This window comes from Salvia splendens, chromosome 7, assembly GCF_004379255.2.
Source record: "Salvia splendens isolate huo1 chromosome 7, SspV2, whole genome shotgun sequence".
Taxonomy (NCBI): Eukaryota; Viridiplantae; Streptophyta; class Magnoliopsida; order Lamiales; family Lamiaceae; genus Salvia; species Salvia splendens.
Window position 1 is genome coordinate 20,283,332 of NC_056038.1, and position 16,038 is coordinate 20,299,369.

Genomic DNA, 16,038 nt, shown 5'->3' on the forward strand with positions numbered 1-16,038 from the left:
AACATCCTTGATAGCCAAGTTTGAGCCTTAAGCCTTTTGTTTTGTCAAGCTAATCAAGTGGGTTGGGAATCATAGACTCTAAATTTATTGAGATATGAAAAGAAGAGTTGGGAGAGTATAATTGAAAAAAAAAGTTGGTTGAGTTTGTACTTAAAAAAAAGAGGCGTGAACGAAAAAAAAAGAAAAAGAAAAAGAAAAAAAAGAAGAAAGAAAAAAAAATTGTATATAGAGAATAATTTGAGGTCTTTGGAAGTTGGGAAGAAATTAGACAAAGTCTAGTTATTATCGAGAATTGTTTTGAGAATGGTTGAGGTTAAAAGTTGATTGTTGTGATTTCTTGGGATTTTACGTTTTGGGAATTTTAGTCACTTTAGCCAAATATTTCCTCACCTTACCAAAGAGCCTACATTATAACCTAAATAAAAGACCTTTCAGACTCTTGATTTATTGTCACACGAGGTAGAGGAGAGGTTAGACATTGAGCAAGCTTATGGTAAACCATGCATTTTTGCTTGATTTGAGTGACTACTTGATATCTTATACACTTTTTAGTGAGGTGAATATACACACATATATACATCCCGAGTGAAGCATGAATCCAAGGTGATATACGAGTTAGTAGTAAAAGTGCATTTGACAGCTTAACTTGATGGAATTTGTATTGTGATATGTTTTTTTTATTCCGTATTCTTTGAGACGATGATGATGTCTAAAACCCCTTTAAATCCAAGTCTTCTTTTAGTTTTTTTTCTTCATTGCTCGAGGACTAGCAATTATGTAAGTTCGGGGGAGTTGACATACTTGGATTTTACATGGTTTTAGAGGGTGGTTTAGTATGAATTTGATCATATATCGTCTATTATTAGGCGTGTTTATATCTACTTCTCTATCATGTTGGTATGTTGACCATTTTGTTAAGAATGTGTAGAAAAAGGTGCAAAATAGGTGGATGTGCAGCAGCCTTGGTTTGAGAAAATTTTACTAGAGATTCTGAATTCCAATCAACCCCCGATGTTGGTATCTTAAACACCTCAATCAGAGCTCTATAGAAGAAGTTATGGTCGTTTTACAAGAACTGCGCTGTCCAGAAAATCTCACGCGGCCGGGTGAATTGTTACCCTATATGTCACGACCGCCCAAACAAGGGGTACCACAACGCGGCAATCGTGACCGACATGCATGGACAACAATTTAAAAGAACACCTTACTTAAAAGATTTTAAGGTAAATTTTTTTTTTTTCGAAAAGACCTAAGATAAAATACTAAAAAAAAAAGGATAACGGAAAAATTAGACTTAAGAAAACACAACAATAAAATAACTAAAGTAAAGCAAACATTAACTCAAATCCCGAAGAATACCATTTTCAAAAGACGACGTAAACACATGTTTAAATCCTAACACCACCATACATGTTCAAACACAAAAACATAAAGATTAAGGTCTTAAGACACAATTTAAAACATAGCAGCGGATAAATAAGGTTCAAGAGAGTCAAGGATCACGCCTATGTATGACGACACAACGTATCCTAGGGTCTTTAGCCAGCTCAACATCCACCGCAACATCCCGCTCAACCTGCAAAATTTTTAAAAGAAAATGCAGGACTGAGTACTTGTTGTACTCAATGGGCTCATGCCGAAAACATTTATATAGTTATGTCATCCATACCAGTGATCTCGAGTTTTATACGTAGTAAAGAAAATATCACGAGAACACAAAAAAAGTTTCATAGGCTGGCCAGTCAAATAATCTCCCCACTTTTCACATCAATCCAACAATCACAACCACAGTGCGACGAAAGTGCGGCCACACTATTCGCCCACGAGACCGGCCGACTTGCAAGGACGGCTCACGATCCCACCAGTGTACACTGCCCGATAGGGTTTACGGCCCTACTCGGACCCGAATTCGTTTCACAAAACAGCCATGTAGCCTAACGGAGTAAACTCATACGAACTAGGCGTCAGGCACACAATCTTATAACAAAAACAGTCCATGGCATGACATAACAGTTAAACCACCCTTGTATCTCCACATAATATTTTTCGGAAAAATAAAGAGGTTTGAAAAGAAAGCCCACCTCGTTCTCTTAGCAATTCACAACCCACTTAGCAACTCTCGATCCTCGAGTTCACGACTACACAACACCCTCGTCAAAGACAACACAATTAGTTTCCCCCAACAACATATTACTATGCATGTCCTATCGATTCTCTCGTCGCTTTTCTCAAATCCCCGACCCAACATACGTCACAAAGATGGGAGAACACATCGTAACACATTTCGATTTATCACACGTGATCACATCATTTAGACACGTTCCTTGGACATACATGCATCATACAATACTTTTAGACTTGAAAATAAGAGATATTTTAACAAGGCAGAAAACTGGCAGAACTGCGCGACCGTTTTGTAAAAATCACTATAAATTCACCCGACCTCAAAAGAAGCTACATTTTGGTCAAAATACAGAATACACATTCAAGTTCATACATGAAAATTTTCACACCGAAATCACGTTATTTAGTCAGACATATCACATATTGAACTCTCTGGTCGTAGCATACAATTTCCGATAGTATTGCGCAGTTCATTTGAAAAATTCACCATAAATTCATCCAATGCCCAAAAAGGCTGACAATTTAACACGACTCAGAAGACACTTCAAATATTTATATAGTTCAAGAATCACATCAATCGGAGGTCATTTGGTCAGTCAAACAGAAAACGAAACATTCATGGCGAGAACTCACGTTTCTGGCAGATTTGTGCAGTCAACTTCAAAAATTTATTAAAAATTCATTTTTCTATAAAACAGGCTGAAATTTACACGAGACACAGAAAACACCTTGAAGTTTACTCAGTAAAAATTTCGTAGCAAAATTCGTTCGTTTGATGGGTCGAATACAGATCATAAGTCACTGGTCGTGCATCACAGATTTCTGGTTCAAATTCGGGATTAGGGTTTTAAAACTTCCACAACACAACCACCGATTTTTCATGCTCGAAAACACATAATCATGCTTACTCGTTCTTCATACACATATTTGCATACAAAATCATATTATTCACCAATTAATTCAATCCAACACACATGATTCCAATCAACAACGTAAAAATCAAACAAGTTCTTATGAACACACAATTTCCCTCCCGTTAAAACTTGCGATCTATCAAACCTACACTCTCTACATGCATATAGGACTCAAAACATGGTTCAAAAGAGAAGGAGGAGGAAAAGTGTGCGAATATACCTTCCTTTGACAAAACGAATCGGTAGAAACGTAGAATGGAGCGATTCGTCGGAGGTTCTCGAAGATAACTTCAACGGATTGCAAGAACAAGGGTTGGATGGAGGATTTTTGGAGATGGGAGAGTGGGAGAGATGAAGAACCGTGTGGGAGAGGGAGAGAGAGGGGTGGGCGAAATTTTGAAGGAATGGGGGCTAGGGTTTGATAAGTTGGTATTTATTTGCTAGGTTTAAGTCCATGAATGAATTAAATAAATAAATTGTGGAGAATTAAAATATAGGATAATGAATAAAAATCCCACAATTATAAAGAGCCTAATTTTCGAAAATTATGGCTGAAATTTAATAAGAGATTATTTGATATTTACTTGGAGAGAAATAAATCCACAATTTGGGAAATAAAAAATAATGAATACAAGGAAACAAATAAATTAAATCTCCAAGTAGGAACAATTGTGGTGGGGGCCGAAAATTTCAAGGACTTTGCACAAGGAAATTATTTAAATCCCCAATTAAATAGAATAGGATTTAAATTTTGGTAAATTCTTTATGGAAAGAGGCTCCCATAAAATAGGTAACAATTATTTAAATTCCCACAAGGAAAATAATAGTATGGGGCGTGTGACATGGAAGGGAAGTAGTAGAAAAATATTCACATCCCCAATTAAATTGACAAAGGAATTTATTTGAATAAATAGGGATTCCACAAATTAGGAAACAAATAAAATATTCTCCAAATTTTATTGGAGAGGGCCGAAAATTGCTAGGCTAAATAGCCAAGGAAATATCCCAACTCTCTATCTATTTTGGGTGAAGGAATAAATTTTAACATGATTTAATTGGATTAAAATCAAAGGAAGGGAGTCAATAAAGCACCAATTAAATCAAATGAAAATAATTCTTTCTCCTATAGGAGATTTTCGAACACTCCCAAGGAAAATAAAATGGAGTTCGAATTTCATGTAGTACTACTTAGGGGTCATTTGGTTTGGATTTAATTTGGAGAAGTATCCCAAAATAATTAATTAAATCCACAAAAAGAAGTACTATTTCAATAATTAGGAAGGGCCGAATATTTCAATGAATCGACTCGAGAAAGGATAAATGCATGATCCTATTAATCTTTTCCCCACATTGGAAAAACGATAAAATCTCAAGCTCATCATTCCACAATTACCACGACAATTTATTTCACGCAAAGCACTTAATCACATAAAATCAAACGTTTTTTTAAAAAAACCAAAATTCCAATAACATAAAAAAAGGGTCACAAAAGTTTGGGATGTTACACTATAATTCCACCCGGCCGTGTGTCGCAAATTGAGCGCTGGAAGGTCAGAAACTGGTTGAAAATCATCACCTAGCCGGGTGATTTTTACCCTTTATAATTCCACCCGGCCGGGTACGTTGTTTTGGCGTATTGTTATGCCAAAAATGCAATTTTTATGGGGATTAAAAGGAGAAAAAACCTAGGGTTCAATCTATTCTACACTGACCGCCAAACACACATTCTCTCTCTCTCTCCGAAGAACGCTTAGAAGACTATTGAAGATTCAAGCTTCAATTCCTCCGCCAATTGTAATTCGTATCATGAATTCCATTGTTTTTCTTAGTTTTGGTTTGTTTTCTACCATGAACATGAGTAGCTAAGCACCATTCATGTAGAATTCTTGGTGAAGATGCATTGATTCATAGTTTTAATCCAATTGACTTCGGTTTATCTTGCTCTTGCAATTGTTTGAATTATTATTGTACTTTTTCCTATCAATTGCTTGATCACCAATTGGGAGTGTTAGGGTTTCTTAGAGTAATCGGGAGATGAAATATTTAATCTTGAAAGAGGAATAATTCACACCTTAATTCAATAGAACTCGGGAGAGTAAAGAGTGGGATCATTAATCTAATCAAACTGCTAGGAGTTAGGTCTAAGAATTCGAAGGGGACTTCAATTATTACACCTAATCTACGGATTTCTCACCTCGGGAGGGGGTTTAATCTACAATCGTGATTGATTCAACAATTCTGGAGACTTTAAATAGTAAATCTATTTCAATTGGGTTAGACTATGAGTTGGGCATTGGATCCCGGAATTCTGCATATTTCTTCATCATCTTATACAACTTGCTTAATTGCTTTCTTGTTTAAGTGTTTTAATTTAATCTCTGAATTTATATGCTTTTAGTAGTTGGTAGTTTCAAAACCCAAAATTTCCTGATTGTCTGGATAGTAGTTGAAATTTGTTCGTGGTACTTAGGTTTACACTTAATTGTCTCTGTGGGATACGATATACTCTTGCTTGCTAAATGCTACAATAACCCCGTACACATGCGGGTATTAAATGGGTAAAATAAAGTTGAGTCAACTATCCTTGTCTCCTTGTGATGGTCCCTTGGATATGATTGGATTAGAGAAGCCATTTATTTTGATAAATTTGTCATTAGTGACTTGTGTGATATGTGGCATTAAGAGCTTAAATGGGTGAAGCCTAAGCCCATCTTCGCATCATAGTTGATCCGTTCTTGATAAATACAAGCATTGATGAGCATATTATTTCTCTTGTGGATTCTAACTTGAAAGATGGAATGACTTTCTTTCATGCTAATATGCCTAAGCTTTCATTTGTTAGTAATTTTGAGTTTCATAAATATGTCGATGGGAATAGTAGGACCAAGAGAAATAAAATTGTTGATTGCTTTAGAATTTTGTGTGTTCTATGTTTTCATTGCATAGTGGTTAAACCCTTTAATGGGATTGGAGTGTTATGTGGCCTTTTTGTGAAGGATTTTTCCATTCATATGTCTCTTGTGGATGGTGTTGTGATTATTAGCATAAAATTGCATTGTTCCCATAGTTGTAGTCTTGTTTTAAATTGTTGGAGGAATTGTGTTAGGCCTATTTTGATAAAAATCTTATGATGCTTATAATGGCTTTACACAAGTTACATAAGCATGATGTTTTGTGCTTATTATACATGTTGATCATAAAGATTTATGGTTACATTGTGCATATGCTTTTGACCACTTCTTGAAATTGTTGAAGCAAGTGAGTGAAATCCATTGTGATGAACTTGGCTTGTTGAATGATAATTCTTCTTGCAAGCTTGATGTGGGTTGTAGTTCATATTTTTGGCAAGAGTGATGCATTAAATGATTTTGTTTGGGATTACTTTGTGAGGGAGTGTTCTCCTCAATTTAGTTTGTATGCTTTGGATTTGTTTGAGCGTTGGCGTGAATGATACATTGATGAGCTTGAAGTGTTTTATTATGAGTTTCCTCCCTTATTCCCCCCTAGAACTATTGAGAATATCAATTCTTTTGTGAAGAAGTAATGTGGGCAAGGTTGGGAGCAAAGACAAGGGTTTGATGCATATGCATCTTGGCATGATCTTTGCTTTCATTGCATGACAATCTCAATGGGGCTAGCATGTTTTATTATCATTTTGTCAAAGACTTTGCATCACATGGTTTTATTTGGGACTTAAATGTTAAAGAATGCCTAGGTTTTTGTTTCCCCATAGCTTATGTATTAGTTTTGAGCTTGTTAGAGCATGCCCACCGTCTTGGTGTCGTAACTTCTATTAAAGTCGTTACTGTCTTAATCTTTATCATCCTACTTTGATATTTGATTTTCTCTCGTTCTATTTTATAGGCGTGCGGAATCCGGATTTGAGGGAAAATCCTTTCCAAGAAGGGGAGAATGATATGAGCACGGGTGCTAGAAGTCAAGAGTCTTCACTTCGACGTGAGCCATGGATTTATTGCGGTCCAAAGATGAGGAAGAAGACAACCAAAGACCTAATAAAGCTCGAGGGCTGACCAAGGAAACGAGGAAGAGAGAAGGCTCGGATATGAGGACAAATCTCTTCCAAGAAGGGGAGGATGGTACGATCATGAAAGCTGTGCATCAAGGATTTCACATACATCTGGATTCATTCAGTGATCAGCCTATCGAGATGATGTTCAAACTCTTTGGGATGGCTACCAATGTCTTCGTCTTAGAGAGAGCATCACGTGAGTATCTTACAGGCCCCGATCGGAGGACGTGCAATGCAGAATGTTCCACCCGGAAGGGTGACAGAATGAAAGCATGGCGGAGTCAGCGAGTTCCACCCGGACAGGTGACTTTCGGCCACCAAAAGCCACCCCGACGGGTGACAAAACTAATGCGTCGACGATCCAGGGAGATTCCATTGGGACGGGTGACTCGAGGCCGCCGAGTCCACCCGGCTGGGTGGCTCAAGCAGAGGCAAGATTTTGTGGGCCTTTCTTGGAATTTGGGCCTAATCGATAAACAACAATTCTTCTCATTTTTCCTACTTAGTTGATTGATGATGAATTAAGCTATCTCCCTAGTGAGTTTTCCTCTTTGAGGATTTTATCCAATTCCTTCATTGAAGGTTGCTTGTTTCTTCCATAGATAGATTCAAGTATATGTATGCATCAAAGTGAGTGTATCCATTGAGTAATGGAGTCAACGGGCGATTAGGGTTGATGAAAGTTTTCTAGTGTTGTTTCTATTGTGACTAATTTTTCAAAATGCGTGGATGGTCTAGCGGTAGACAAGCTCCTTTACTCAGCAACTGACATGAGTTCGAGTCCCATTGTCGACATTATTTATTCAATCAGTTGTTTATCTTTTATATATTGGGTATTAAATATTACAGTATTTCATTTTCAATGTATTGTGTATTTATTTGGTATGAAATTTGCACCTTCAATTTAAAAGTTCTGGATCTGCCACTATTTGTAATAGAGATTAAACTAAGTCATAATCAATGAGTATTTCTATTACTTTATTTTAAAACTTATTTGATTTTATTTAATTAATAGTAAACTTATTTGATTTTATTTAATTAATAGTAATTTATATTAGTATTAATAAAATAAAATGAACCGTGCATCAGACAAACTGTTAGTACTATTATAACGTGTCATATTCTAAATAGGATCTAACTACATTGCAATTCTTCTACTGGAATATTCATGTACTCAAATAGAATCGGCGATTAAAACAAAAATTAAAAATCGGCAATTTTTTTTATGTTATTTATAGGTGGGGAGTATATCAAATAATCTATCCGCTTCATAGAAATAGTCCATTTTTGGAGATGACAATATATAATTGGTAAAATAAGATGTCAAGAACATAAAGTTCGGAATTGGAAGCTGGAGTCGCGAGCTGAACAAAGCCAGTGGTCCGTTGTACACCAACCCGACGATCAATCTGCCGAAGTAATGTATGATATCCCAAGCAAGACCGGTGGCCTGCCGACTTTGCATTCGACCTTTGCGACGGTCAGCTGGAGAGAGGCAGAGACGCCAGAACAAGGGCGGTGGTTCGCTGGGTTGGTTCCATACCAACTTGGTGGTCCGTCGACGATGTCTCGAAAATACAAATTTAACAAGATTTCTGGCCTTTTGATGTCTGATTTCTTCCCAAAGATAAATAGAGACATAAGGTCTCATTTCCTACACATCCTTAGTTTCCAACCAATTATATGAAAATTGTTTTTTTTTTGAAGCAATTACTCCCTCCGTCCCTTATAATTTGTCACCATTTGACCTGCCACGGGTTTTAAGAAATGTAATAGAAAGTGGGTTGAAAAAATAAGTGGTATATGAGTCCTACTTTTATATATTAGTTTTATAATAAAATGTGAGTGTGAATAGGTTAGTGGAGTATGAGGTACCCTACCAAAAATGGTAAAAGTGCAAGGTGACAAGTTTTTAGGGAAGGACGAAAAAGAAAATAAGTAACAAATTTTCAGGGACGGAGGGAGTATATGACAATTGAGAATTTGATGAGTTTGAAATGTGTTTAGATTAACACTTGAAAACGGATTTAAAAGGAGAATGCTCCAGAGAATTCTACCCGGTCGTGTAGAGCTCCACCTCGAAGCAACACAACCGAGTTAGGCATCCAACTACTAATCTAGAAACCACTATATAAGTTTAATGGTTAGGATTAGTATACTGAAACCACTATATAAGTTTAATGGTTAGGATTAGTATACTGAAACCACTATATATGTTTAATGGATCACTCTTATCGCCAATTGATTTAAGGATGAAACCATATGTGTTTCTATCATGGTATCAGAGTGGATCATCGACCGTGAGCTAAATCTAACTAATCCAGCTATATATCTAAGCTACAAGTGAAAATGATTGACCCAACAGTATATCTAGTTTTTAAATTCGAGTCAGTTCGATACCAGCGCAATCAAATTTAAAGAGTTCAAACCCCTCCAAGATTGAGCCAGTATATCTAGTTGTTATAACAATATCTCACGGCGGTGTAAAAAGACAACTAAAACTACCGTGCAAGTCTAATGAACCATTCCTCCTATAAATTTGTATCAGATCAAGACGAACAACACCAGCTCTGTGATGAATTTGCATTAGATTTTGATGCAAATGATAACTGTAAATCCAACAATAGAAAATGAAACAGTGATCATCTCCTTTTTTTCTTAAAACAAACAAATGAGTTCATCGATGAACAAAAATAATGGTTTAGTCTAATCACAAAGTATACAACGTAGATGGCTTAACCTGGTTAGTGACATTGAAGAAAGTAAGTACATCCAGCCACTGCTCCCATCTCTTAAGCCGATGAACCGCGATGGTGTCCGGAACAAGGTCATGCGAGCATCTACTATTAGTACGTGGATAGTCATGCATTGCCGGCTTGTTCAACGGGATCAACGAGGCGCCTATCCACTCAACAAGGTCCCACGACAGCACAAACCCCATCCCGGACATGTAGTGAACAAACGGATTCATGCTCTGGCAAGGGATCACGAAGCCGTAGTACAAGTCCTGCCTCGGGAGAGGGCTTAGCGACGTGGCCAGCTGCTCCAGGCGCAGGTAGACGTCGTCGTCGGCCTTCATCACATAGTCGTACCTGTGGGAATGGAAAAATCTATTAATTGGAGAACAAGAAATCAAGAGATGAAGTTATGGCAAGAGTAATCGAGAAAATCAATTAATGATTATAGAAAATCAAATCAATAAGATAATAGTAGAATTAGAATATATTTTTCATGTATAGTTAGAATTGAAGCCGATTAAAAGAAATTCATTCAAGTCAATCACAATGTACGTCTTCAGAATTGTTCAGTGCTTTTTTTTTTTTTTTCCGCATTTTACTTTTCAACAGTACCTGGCCGGGAGGATCCTGGGGAGGGAGGAGAAGTAGGTGTAGGTTTTTCTGGCGTTCATGTTCTCGGGGCAGTTGAGGATGATGATGTCGTCGAAGCGCATGATCTCGAGGGCGACGAAGACGCGCTGTTCGGGCTTGGTGAGGTTGCAGAGGACGAACTTGACTGTGATTGTGAATGTGGCGGTGCTCTGCGTTTGTGTGGCGTAGATGAGGCGGAGGAAGTGGCGGCGGTCGTAGCTATCGGGGCGGGTGAGGATGCCGATGAGGAGGGTGAAGGGTGGCGGAGAAGCTTGGATTTTGGTGGTGGGGTTGGAGGTGTATTTGATGCTGGAAACGATGAAAAACATGAAGACTATGATCGCAGATATGGTGAGTGTGTAGTGGATTAATCTTAGCCGTAGCATTCTTTCTGATTACTTTAATGCTTGGATTGCATGTGTCTTTATAGGAATTAATTAATGGCAATTGCCAATTAGAAGTTGTGAGGACATGTTACAAAATGTGACAAAAGTAAACAAGATGTATTCGGTTGATGGCTAGCACATGAAAAGTATAGGATCACTAGGTGATTCAAAATGTGAGCTTTACTACATTGGATTTTTTTTTTTAACTTTTCTGCTTCGCAACATAACTAAGAAACACCATATGGTAAGTTCGGAGGGAAATGTCTTCACAATTGAATTATGCAACATCGATAAACTTGTGTTTTTATAATTTTAGGGGTTAGACACGTCAAAATTTACATGCTTTTAGAACTAGTTTTAATTGCTTTCAATTAAAAATATTTGAATTGATAAATTTTATAGCTAAAAATGCTTAAATATACAAAAAAAGAAAAGTTGAAAAAAAATAATAATCATAACATTATTTCAATAGATTGTCTCAACGTGTTTGATAAATTTTATGGCTACAAAGTCTAAAACATACTATCCGTCCCTCTATAGTTGAGTCGTACCATTATAGCTGAGTCATTTTCTTTTTTACACAAAAACAACCACCTTTCTTTTTATCTCTCAACATTTTACCTTTCCTACTTTATTATTCATTTATTTATTTCACTTATTATAATTTTTCTTAAATCCCGTGCTGAAAAGAAATGCTCCTCCTACTATAGAGGCACGGAGGGAGTACATTAAATGAAAGATTGAAAAAAAATAAAAATATTGAGCTAGAACATTGTACTCGACCGTGTAGTGTAGCAAGACATGAGAGTCATAACAACATACTCAACCAAAATGTTTTTAACGAGAAATGATCCAGAGAGTTCCACTAAAACTGAATGGAAAGTCATTCACAAACAACTCGGTCGAGGGGTCGATATAAACAGTCCATAAACCCTACACTGCTAACAAGTGTCCCACAATTAACACACCACTAGACCAAGTGTCACGACCGCCCTTTAGGGTTAATAAATACGGGCGATCGTGATTAAATGAATTTAATAAATAGACGAAAAGAATTAGGGTTTCAACACAAGTTGGACCAACAATAAATATCCCAATAAATAACCAAGAGTTTGATATAACCCAAAAAAAAATTCAAAGCATGCATTATCCTAACAATTAAAGTTGTCGGCCCAAATAAAACATAATTAAACGAAACGTCACAGCGGAAACGACCAAGAGAAAGAGTGACGTCATGTGTGAAGACACAACGACACTCAAGGTTCAAAGACAACGATTAATATCTTAAATTCACTTGCTCAACACCACCACATCCTCGTCGCCGCTCAACCTGCACATAGGGAAAACACATGCAGGGCAGTTCCCCTCGAACTATATTTATTTCGGACTTAGGATATAATTATTCATTTGTTGAAATATTCCGGAATTAATTAAATAATTCGTCACTATTAATTATCGGCCCAAAGATTTATTTAAAAGCCCCAAAACTTAATTATTTCCCCCACTTTATGTCTCCAATTAAATTAAGAAGCCCCAACAAATTAAATTGGAGCCCAACTAACCAAATCCTACCATTTAAATTAAAGAGGCCCAAACAATTAAATGGAGCCCAAACATCCAATTCTAATTAATGAGGCCCAATCCCAATTAATATCAAAAGCCCAAAATCAAGTGTACTCCCCCCACCCACGCCTGACTCTCTCTCTCTTTCTCTCTCTCTCTCTCTATCTCTCTCTCTCTCTTCTCTTCTCTTCCCTCTCGCCGGCTGGAATTTCTCCCAAATCTCCCGTCGGCTTCTTTCGTTCGCCTCACGACGCCGGACGCCGCTGCTGCTACTGCTCGTCGGGGAGAGGCTGCTGCTGCCGTCCGCGCCGCTGCGCCGTCGCCGTGAGTCGTCTCCAGCCGCTGCGCCGTCGCCGTGAGTCGTCTCCAGCCGCTGCACCCGACGCTGCCGTCGCTGCCGGGAGGTGCTGCCTCTGGCGCGAAGGGTGCCGGCACCGTGAAGATGTGTCGCTGCCGCCGCAGCGCTGTCGTCCAATTCATCCACCGTTCATCACCGAACCAACCCCGAACAGATACCACGCAGCCCTGATTAACCCTGATTTCAACTGAAGAGGTCGGTTCTTATTCAAGGTATGTTTCTTTTCGTTCTTAGTTTGATTTTGATTCTCAGAAAGGTTCGGTTGGTTTTGATTGAACGATTGTTATTGATTAGTCCTTTGTTTGGGAGATTGATGCGGCGTATACGATATGAATGCAGAATGCAAAAATTCTTGTTTCAAATCTGTGTATGAAATTACCTCCGTGAATTGAGAAATCACAACAGCAAGGATCTGAAAAGATTGGTTCTTAAAGCTGGAGAATTTTTATAACTGCCAATAGCAACAACTTGATGTTAGATTCTGGGGCAGGAGAAAGTTTAGATACAAATCGATAGGACTTAGTTTACCTTGAGTAGAAGTTTTGAAGAATTCCTCTGTTTGCTGCAGGGATGAGAGGAACGAAAATAAGGCAGCAATATTATAGAGGAGTAGGAATTTAGAGGAGGAAGATTTGGTTGAGAAGTTGGAGAGATTTGTGGGATAGATGGGGGCGGTTTCAACGTGGGATTAGGGAGTAGATTTTCGAATTCTACATCTCTTTTTTTTTAACGTGATTTAGTTAGAATTAGATTTATTTTTGGTATTCTATTTGCAGATACGGAAGAGGAATATCTTTTCACGGAGGAAGAAAATCTGCGCAGAATCTTTAATTAAAATTGGAATCATAGATATTTTATTTTAATTAATTTAGTTTAATTCATAGCCCATTGTATTTTATTTTAATGTGTGCAGTACACAATTTATTTATCACGGACTGGACTTTCATACTATTTATTTAATTTATCGAATCCAACTTGGAATTGAGTCCAATAAATATTCCTCACGGAAAGGAAATTATTCAAATTCGCGATGTAATTTATTTCATAATTTCTAGCTCTCATAACAATTAATCGATTATCAAAAAACCTTTAATTTAACCCCGTATTCAATTATTCGAGCAGTCACGTCACATATTCAACACTGTTGACCCAGTAAAAATTCCAACTCAAAATTAGGTCACGAAAGGCATTTAACAATTTTACTCGATAATCAATTCGCGGACCTCGCAATATCAAAAGCATTAAATACATGTACTTTAGGGTTCGAAAGTTAGGGTTCAAAAAGTGGGGCGTTACATCCTACCACCCTTAACAGAAATTTCGTCCCGAAATTTGCTACCCTCAAGTAAAGAGTTCTGGGTACAATTCCATCATTTTATCCTCATTCTCTCACGTGGCTTCTTCATGCCCATGATTTTCCCGTAGCACTTTCACACAAGCAACAGGTTTATTCCTCTCATTCTGGATCTTTCGGTCTAAAATGGATTTGGGTCTCTCCTCATAGCTCAAGTCTGGATTCAACGCGACTTCCTCAAAACGGATCACGTGCTTTGGGTCAAACATGTATTTCCGTAATTGCGACACATGGAAAACGTTGTGCACATTTCCAAGGTTTGGTGGTAGCGCCAATCGGTATGCAACGGGGCCCACTCCTTCAAGAATTTCGTAAGGTCCAATAAATCGCGGCTTCAATTTGCCCTTGACGCCAAATCGTGTTATCCCTTTTGACGGAGATACCTTCAAGAAAACTTTATCGCCAGCTTGGAATTGTAAATCGGTTCGTCGGACATCCGCGTATGATTTCTGTCTGTCTTGAGCTTCTTTTATCCTTTCACGAATTTGTCGAACGATTCCCACCATCTCTTTGACTGCATCAGGTCCGAGAATTCTTCTCTCGCCAACTTCATCCCAGTAGAGCGGCGATCTACACTTTCTTCCATATAATGACTCGTACGATGCCATGTTTATCGTTGCCTGAAAACTGTTGTTGTAGGCGAACTCGATCAGTGGTAGTGCTGCCTCCCAACTTCCTCCTCGGTCGAGTACCACGGCTCTCAACATATCCTCGAGAGTTTGGATCGTTCTTTCGGATTGTCCATCGGTTTGCGGGTGAAATGCTGTACTGAAATTCAATTTGGTTCCAAGCTCTTTCTGTAGACTCATCCAAAATCTTGAGGTGAATTTTGGGTCACGGTCGGATGTGATAGTCACTGGGACTCCATGCAATCGAACTATCTCCCTTATGTAGATTTGAGCCAGTTTGTTGGACCCATAGCTTACAAGAATCGGAATGAAATGCGCGCTCTTAGTGAGTCGGTCTATAATTACCCAAATGGCGGTGTTCCCTCTCAGAGTCCTTGGCAATCCCGTCACAAAATCCATGGCGATGTGCTCCCATTTCCATTCAGGAGTCTCTAGTGGTTGCAACTTTCCATACGGTCGTTGATGTAAAATCTTCACTTGCTGGCAGACTAGGCATCTTTCGACAAATGATGCTATGTCCCTCTTCATACCATTCCACCAAAAGGATTTCTTCAAATCTTGATACATTTTCGTACTTCCTGGGTGGGCGGTGTATGGAGTTTCATGCGCTTCACTCATAACCTCGTTTTTGAGCTCCTCGCTATTCGGCATGCATAATCTTCCTTCAAAAGTAAGGGCATTGTCGCCTTCTTCACTAAAATTCCCAGATTCACCGGTTCGCACTTCTACACGAATCTCCTCCAACTTTGCATCCATCCGTTGTGCTGCAATAATTCTCGACCTCAGATCCGGTTCAACAGCTAAAGTGGCGATTCGTGCTTCCACTGTTTCAGGTGCTCTTACCACTTCCAAACACATCTTACTGAACTCGCGAATCAGGTTTTCTTCCTTGGTGATAAAAGTAGCCAGCTGGGAATGATCCTTCCGGCTCAAAGCATCCGCTACTATATTTGCTTTGCCGGGGTGATAATTGATGCCAAAATCATAGTCTTTCACCAACTCGAGCCATCTTCTTTGCCGCATATTCAAATCTTTCTGCTCGAAGAAATACTTCAGGCTTTTGTGGTCTGTAAAGATCTCACATCGAACTCCGTAGAGATGATGTCTCTAAATCTTTAAGGCGTGAACTACCGCTGCTAACTCCAAGTCGTGGGTTGGATAGTTAAACTCGTGTGGCTTCAATTGTCGGGATGCATAAGCAATCACCTTGTTGTTTTGCATCAATACACATCCAAGTCCCACCTTTGAAGCATCCGTGTGCACTACGTAGTTCACTCCAGGCTCTGGCACAGCTAGAATCGGTGCACTAGTT

General features: G+C 38.4%; 1 protein-coding gene across 1 annotated transcript; it reads right to left on the bottom strand.

Moving 5' to 3' along the window:
• Nucleotides 1-9,778: 9,778 nt before the first annotated feature.
• LOC121810551 lies at nt 9,779-15,749 on the bottom strand. Its single transcript, XM_042211312.1, has 4 exons — nt 15,302-15,749; nt 13,272-13,305; nt 10,419-10,745; nt 9,779-10,178 (listed from the first exon to the last, which is right to left on the bottom strand). The coding sequence occupies exons 1-4, from the start codon at nt 15,747-15,749 to the stop codon at nt 9,779-9,781; spliced, it is 1,209 nt and encodes a 402-aa protein (XP_042067246.1).
• Between the last annotated feature and the right edge of the window lie 289 nt (nt 15,750-16,038).

What these genes read in the sequence shown, in the direction of transcription:
- LOC121810551 (XM_042211312.1), bottom strand. Translation starts at nt 15,749, where the DNA reads ATGCGGCAAAGAAGATGGCTCGAGTTGGTGAAAGACTATGATTTTGGC. An exon ending in ATACACCGCCCACCCAGGAA is followed by an intron (nt 13,306 to 15,301) that starts GTACGAAAATGT and finishes TCATCCCTGCAG; the next exon opens with CAAACAGAGGAATTCTTCAA. An exon ending in CCCAGGATCCTCCCGGCCAG is followed by an intron (nt 10,179 to 10,418) that starts GTACTGTTGAAA and finishes TCCAATTAATAG; the next exon opens with ATTTTTCCATTCCCACAGGT.